The sequence below is a fragment of the Bison bison genome, unplaced genomic scaffold (genome assembly GCF_000754665.1).
Source record: "Bison bison bison isolate TAMUID 2011002044 unplaced genomic scaffold, Bison_UMD1.0 scf7180017864371, whole genome shotgun sequence".
NCBI lineage: Eukaryota > Metazoa > Chordata > Mammalia > Artiodactyla > Bovidae > Bison > Bison bison.
In genome coordinates, this window is record NW_011494943.1 from 5,363,054 (window position 1) to 5,370,576 (window position 7,523).

The window sequence follows — 7,523 nt, forward strand, 5'->3', positions numbered from 1 at the left end:
GCTATGACCAGTGTGTTCTCTTGGCAAAAGTCTATTAGTCTTTGTCCTGCTTCATTCCGTATTCCAAGGCCAAATTTCCCTGTTACTCCAGGTGTTTCTTGACTTCCTACTTTTGCATTCCAGTCCCCTATAATGAAAAGGACATCTTTTTTGGGTGTTAGTTCTAAAAGGTCTTATAGGTCTTCATAGAACCGTTCAACTTCAGCTTCTTCAGCGTTACTGGTTGGGACATAGACTTGGATTACTGTGATATTGAACGGTTTGCCTTGGAAATGAACAGAGATCATTCTGTAGTTTTTGAGATTGCATCCAAGTACTGCATTTCGGACTCTTTTGTTGACCATGATGGTTACTCCATTTCTTCTGAGGGATTCCTGCCCGCAGTAGTAGATATAATGGTCATCGGAATTAAATTCACCCATTCCAGTCCATTTCAGTTCGCTGATTCCTATAATGTCAACATTTACTCTTGCCATCTCTTGTTTGACCACTTCCAATTTGCCTTGATTCATGGACCTGACATTCCAGGTTCCTATGCAATATTGCTCTTTACAGCATCGGACCTTGGTTTTATCATCAGTCACATCGACAGCTGGGTACTGTTTTTGCTTTGGCTCCATCCCTTCCTTCTTTCTGGAGTTATTTCTTCACTGATATCCAGTAGCATATTGGGCACCTACCGACCTGGGGAGTTTCTCTTTCAGTATCCTATCATTTTTCCTTTTCATACTGTTCATGGGGTTCTCAAGGCAAGAATACTGAAGTGGTTTGCCATTCCCTTCTCCAGTGGACCACGTTCTGTCAGGTCTCTCCACCATGACCTGCCCATCTTGGGTTGCCCCACGGGCATGGCTTAGTTTCATTGAGTTAAACAAGGCTGTGGTCCTAGTGTGATTAGATTGACTAGTTTTCTGTGAGTATGGTTTCAGTGTGTCTGCCCTCTGATGCCCTCTTGCAACACCTACCATCTTACTGACTGTTAATTATTACCAGGGCAATCCAGTCCATGCTTCCAACTAATACCTACAGAGTGGTTTAATCATTGAATTTCTCTGGACAAACAAGAACAGCACACACGAACCCACAGGTTGAACAACAATGCACCAACTTCTGTGAGACCAGTGCATGGGTATCAGCAAGGGAGTGAAGGTCATTCTACAAACAGCAATCAGAATACAACCAAACCTAACACTAGGGAGTATTATTCAAAATAAGAGAGGAGAAATGCTTGATTTTTTTTTAAAAAAATGACCATTTACACTCCTGCTCTCAAGCATTAGAACTGTAGACACAGGGGGAAAAAGATCAATACAAAAAATAAATAAATAAAAAGATCTACTGTACCTTTGAACTCATGCAAACATCATATAGCATGTCTGATATACAGGCACAAGTAAAGAAATATTTACACTGATACAATGAAAGTAATCATCATGTACTCTTTTAATGAATAGTCTTAACTCAAAAGAATCATGGAAACTCAATTCTTATCGTTAGATGTTCATGGCAGCCTTTAATCTTTGGTTTTCTTCCATCTGTGAAATTCCCTAGTTATTACGTTAACCAAAAGCTCAATACTTTTCTGCTACTCTAACAGGGGGAAAAATGATACGAGGATTTAAAAGGGGGGATAAAAGCTACAGAAAATTCAGTCTCTAAGTAGAAGAATCGAGTCTGCTCTGGGGTGTATCAGCTGCTCTTGAATGAGGATTACCTACCTGACAGTTACTGATTTTTTCCCTCCTTGAGGGAGTTACTTTGGATTTCTGCTAAAGACCGGATATAGATCAAATCCTACTATCAAGAACTGAAGTACAAATTATTCTGGTTATGCGAGAATTGGGAGGCACGGAGTTCTGCTTTAAATGACGAGGCTGGGGCTTAGGGACCTCTGCAGCGAGGAGTTTCTCTCTTAGGCCGACAACTGTTGAGGGTCAAAGCTTCAAGTGCATCATTTATTAATAATAGCATCTGGTCAGCTTCCCTGCCCCACTGCAGACCAGGCGTTCAAGTGCACAGGAGGGACACTGAAGCACCCAGGAAACCTCAGTTCAGAGGCTCATTCCCTATCCAGTGGTTGGGACTTTGCGCCTTCTAATGCAGGGAGTGCAGATTCCATCCCTGGTTGGGAGCCAAGATCCCATATGCCTCAAGGTCAAAAAAACAAATCATAAAACAGAAACAATATGGCAATAAATGCAATAAAGACTTTTAAAATGGTCCATATATTAAAAAAAAAGAAAAGAAGTTGGCTTCTGTAATACCAACAAGGGTTCAAAGATGGGCTTTCAGAGGTCCATAAAACCCATAACATCCAAATTCTGGGCATTTGTATGTATTATTACATGCAAACACAGGCTGTTTTGCTGTGGAGAAGATGGGTAGCATCCTCAAAACAGCCATGACTCAGAAGAAAGAAAAAAAAAAGGTTAGAAACACTGCAATCAAGTCAGATCACTTTTCCCTACTCAAAGAATAATCTTCATTACCCAGAAGTGGCTCAAGCAGTGCAAACAGCAGGTGCTCTCGACCACACTTCCTACCTCTGTGTCCCAAGAATCGTGAAAGACAGGATTTCTACTGCTCCTTTTGGTCTGTGGGGGGAGATGGTGGTCTTCTTCACTGCCATTCCTTCTCCTTTTCCTGGAATTAAACCACAAAGAGAACAAAAAAAAAAAAAAAGAATTGGTCTTCTGCACACTTCAAACTGTAATTTAAACATATTAAATTTGCCCTCTTGCCTGAGAGATAGATCGTCATATGATAATCCCAATAGGCAAAAAAGTTAGAAGAGCAAAAATGTAAAATAACAGGAGGAAGGTAGAGCTTAAATTAGTACAACTAATTTCTAAAAAGAAGCCTGACGATTTGAAATGCTTACTGGGAATAAACAAGCGCAGGAAGACACTGATGACTAAGTGCTCCAACTCTACCTAATTAAGGTGATCTCCTCCATTTCCTGAAATTACCATCCCAAGTTACCCTAATTTTACTCCTGTCCATGTGGCATCTAAGACGGGAATGGCTGCCTTTGCCTATTTACGCTTAAAATCCTTATAAAAATGGTGCTACACACGAAGAGCATTAGAGGCTGGAGGTAGCCTCTATTCTTTCACTTTCTTTCATCTCTGATTTTCCCCCAATTATCACATTAACACAAAAGCTCTCTGCCCTCTAATGCATCAAATTACTTTTCTGGACAATCACTGCAAAGGCGGCTCTTGGACACATTAACTTGATGGCTGGCTGCACCACCTGGTATTGTAAGAGAAGTTACTTCTCCAGCTTGTTACTGTTACACTGCAGCACCAGTTGCTTAAAATGTCCAGGTTTCAAGAAAAATCACCCCTCTTTCTCGGTCAAGTATTCTGAGGTGTATGACGGAGACAGAGTTTGTATGTTTTCTGTGTAAGAACCAGTGCTGGTTGGACTTCTAAGCTCCAGTTAGAAAACAGAAATTATTAGAGGAGGTACACTTTTAAGTCAAACTGCATGGAACTGTGCTGCCCTGGTGGTTCAGCAGTAAAGAATCCACCTGCAACTCAGGAGCCACACAAGACTTGGGTTCAATCCCTGGGTCGGGAAGACCACCGGAAGGGGAAATGGCAACCTGCTCCAGTACACTTACCATGGACAGAAGAGGTACAGAAAATTCTACTGGACAGAGCTGGCGAAAGGTTGGTTTATACAAAGCAGCATAAGCTGTTATAATGAAAGCTCTTCAGAGTTCAAGTTGCTCTATCTAGAGGGTGAGAGAGCTTTCTGGAAAATACTGAATTTGAACGCACAGTATCTTCAATACAGTTACACATTCTATGTGAGTAGAGGGGCTTTGATCAGGTCGGGACGTTGGCTAAATTTATCACCCTGAGCTTAATTCTCTCTTACTTGTGAACGCATCTAACATTTTAATCGATGAGTATGGACCCAGTTTAGGCTTGGAATGATAAGATGGGGGCTATGATTCTGAGGAAGCACTAGCCAACCGGCAGGGGCTACACCGGTCTAAGCCTCAGCTCAGTTCAGTGTGTCTGACTCTTTGCGACCCAAAGGACTGCAGCATCCTAAGACTCAGCTGTTTACAAAATAAGATCTCCTCACCTTTCTCTCAGGGAATTAGATCTTACCTTGAAATACCGGAGGCTAAAAACTAGATAAATATCAGGCTTTAATAATCATTAAATGGATGTGCTAGTGGAACCAAGAAATCGCTACACCCATCCTGACAACAGTTGCAGAACACTGGTGGAAGGCCAGCTGCCGCCCAAAGAGAAACTCCTCGAATGACGGTGACGGTCCCCCAACTCCTCTTTTATCGGTGTTCCAACAGATGATTGTGCCGGGGCTGCTGAGTCACTGCCAGCAAACTCATGGTCTGACTACAACTTTCCAATTTCCTCATTTATAATGGGAGAGAAGGTTACTATCTCTCTAGTGACAAGACGATGAACGTCAAGAGGATGGGCTGGTTTTGAAGATTTCAATTAAACTGAGAAAGTCACATGAAATATTCCTGCCTCATAATTAGCTGATGTCTCCAGGTACCAGAAGGATCTCTCTGGCCTTTTGGGAGTTCTCTCCTTTGGATGGTTCTGGATTAAGAATGAGCCCTAAATGTTCTTCATTCTCCTTTTTCTAAGCTCTTTGCAGAATTCATCCTTGAAGCATTTCTTTCAACATCATGAATATTTTACAAAACCTTACCTTCATGCTCAACACAATCAGTCAGATTGTAACTTTTAACATTAATGCCATATGCCAGGTTATAATTTGAGCAGCCACCCTATAACTAATTACATTCTCCCTAGCCATTTAGTTACAGATTATTGTTTAGCATCTGTTACTTCTCAGGATGGCAGAATACATCACTTTTCATCACTTCATTTCTCCTCAACCCTCCTGTCCCTCCTAGAGACTGAGCACAGAAGAAATCCTAGGATACACAGACTAGTGGTTTTCAAACTTTATTTTAAAAATGACAGAACTATTTCACCCTACCAAAAAAAAAAAAAAAGATCCTTCAATTTATAAAAGAGATAATGGATGTCTTAACTGGAGTAGGGACCTCCCTCCCACGCAGGGCTTCCCCAGTGGCTCAGCTAGTAAAGAACCCACCTACCAACGCAGAAGATGCAAGAGGGTGGGCTCGATCCCTGGGTGGAGAAGATCCCCTGGAGAGGAAACGGCAACCCACTCTGACACTCTTGCCTAGATGATTCCATAGACAGAGGAGCCTGCTGGGCCACAGCCCATGGGGTTGAAGAGCCGGACACAACGAACAAGCACAGGCGCACATACCCACACCCACCCCTCCTGCATGAAGGCCCACCGTCACAGACCAACGCCTCCTCTTAAAATGAGGAAACAGATCCACAGAGCTGAACCGACTTGAAGATGCTAAGACAGCTGGATCTGATCCACGGTACTACACAACACATGGGAGCAGAGAAAGCACTGCCAGCTCACATGACTTCTCTCACAGTAAAGAAGTTACCATGTGAGATTGTGTGAACGAGACAAAAGGGACTGCTAGGACTATAAGCGCATCCAGTGTATTTGTGTACAGCACTGGATAACAGGAATGTTTTTCAGAGAAATATTTAGACTTTTTCAGATATGTGAGACATCCCGAGGGACTGCTGGAAGTACAAACGGGTGTGGGAAGGAAAAAACTGGCAGTTATATCAGGCTTACTATACGTAAGGATCTCGTGACTAATCTCAGTAGCAAGTTGGTACACTGGGCCCCTAATTTCAAATTCAGCCCACTCTTCCTTCATATACAAGTAGGGTTTTTATGGCTCTCTCACTACATGACCCAAATCAATATGCAGAAGTTTGGAGAACTCTTGATTTTCACTATTGCGCTAAAGAACTTCCAAGATGCCTTCCAGAATCTCAACCCTATGAATTAATATCCTCTAGGATATCTAGAGGATATTAATTCCGGGTCCCCATGGAAAGACTGTCAATTACATTCAAAAATCACTGAATACAGAGAGACAAAAAAAACCTACACCATAATTTACCAAGGCAACCCCCGTCTCATTCACTCAGGCCTCACTAAGATTATTTTGGGGAAAAAAAAAAAAATGAAGAGAACAGTGAACCTAGAAGTTCAGTTCAGTCTTGCTGCTGCTGCTAAGTCGCTTCAGTCGTGTCAGACTCTGTGCGACCCCATAGACGGCAGCCCACCAGGCTTCCCTGTCCCTGGGATTCTCCAGGCAAGAACACTGGAGTGGGTTGCCATTTCCTTCTCCAATGCATGAAAGTGAAAAGTCAAACTGAAGTCGCTCAGTCCTGTTTGACTCTTAGCGACCCCATGGACTGCAGCCTACCAGGCTCCTCCATCCATGGGATTTTCCAGGCAAGAGTACTGGAGTGGGATGCCACTGCCTTCTCCGTCAGTTGCTCAGTTGTGCCCAACTCTTTGCAACCCCATGGACTGCAGCTCCACCAGGCCTCCTGATCCATCACCAACTCGCAGAGTTTACTCAAACTCATGTCCATCAAGTCAGTGATGCCATCCAACCATCTCATTCTCTGTTGTCCCCTGCTCATCCCGCTGTCAATCTTCCCCAGCATCAGGGTCTTTTCACATGAGTCAGTTCTTCGCATCAGATGGCCAAAGTATTGGCATAGAAAGACCCAGGTAAACCAACTGAGCTTTCTAAATCTGCTTCCTGATCAGAAGAATGAAAGATGGGACTTGGTGATATCTATAGTTTTCAGTTCAAACTCCACGATGAGGGATTGTTCTAATTCCAAATAAAGTCCATCTTCTCCATTCCCGGGTACAATCCCAACATTTTCCTCCCTAACCTGTTCACAGAGGTGAGAAATGAGAAAAAGGAAAAGAATCCTCAGCACTCTCCAGGTTAAGCCCCGGGTCCAGGCTCGGAGGAAAAGTGCGTCGCAATAGCCCTACCTCCAGCCTTCGGAGTCAAACGGCTCCGCACCCAAACTGTTTAGAATTCTGCATGCTCTTCACGCTATGGCCGAGGAGGGAAGCCACAGGTCATCACTTTGGCCCTAGCCCATTCGGCGTCTACGACGGCCCAGCAGGGCACAAGGGCTTCGATCTGACCTAACCCTTCTGTCCTGCGGAGTTAAGCCCAGTCCTTCTTCCCGACCTTGGGGAGATCGGCTACCCGCCCCGCCGTCCCCTCACAGGCCCCCGAGAGGCTCCTCTCGAACATCGGCCAATCTCCCATCCCCCCACCCTCCTAAATTTAGGACAGGGAAGCTTTGGGGCCCCCTTCTCTCCGGCGGGACCGACCGGACTTCATTCCAAACAGGGAAAGATGGGGGGCGGGGGGAGGAAAGATGGGGTCGGGGGGCGACCCGGGCCCTGAGGAGTCACCGCTCCGGCGCCCCCGGGGACCAGGTTCCCAGTCAGCCAAGCATCCCTCCCCTCTCCCCGCCCGGACAGCAAGGCACCCACACGGAGACTCGCAGGGCCCAGGCTCGCTCGGACCCCGCGTCGCACCCCCCTCGGCTCCGTGTACCCCACGACACAACACC

At 44.8% G+C, this 7,523-nt stretch overlaps 1 protein-coding gene across 1 annotated transcript in view; it reads right to left on the reverse strand.

Annotated features, from left to right (window-relative positions):
* Positions 1–7,523, reverse strand: part of FAM104A (family with sequence similarity 104, member A) — a 23,554-nt gene that overhangs the window by 15,597 nt on the left and 434 nt on the right. The window contains exons 2-3 of the mRNA XM_010856481.1: positions 5,116–5,144; positions 2,544–2,643 (exon numbers count right to left, since the gene is read on the reverse strand). Coding sequence (XP_010854783.1) covers positions 2,544–2,643; positions 5,116–5,144 — 129 coding nt within the window. The remainder of the gene's footprint in view (positions 1–2,543; positions 2,644–5,115; positions 5,145–7,523) is intronic.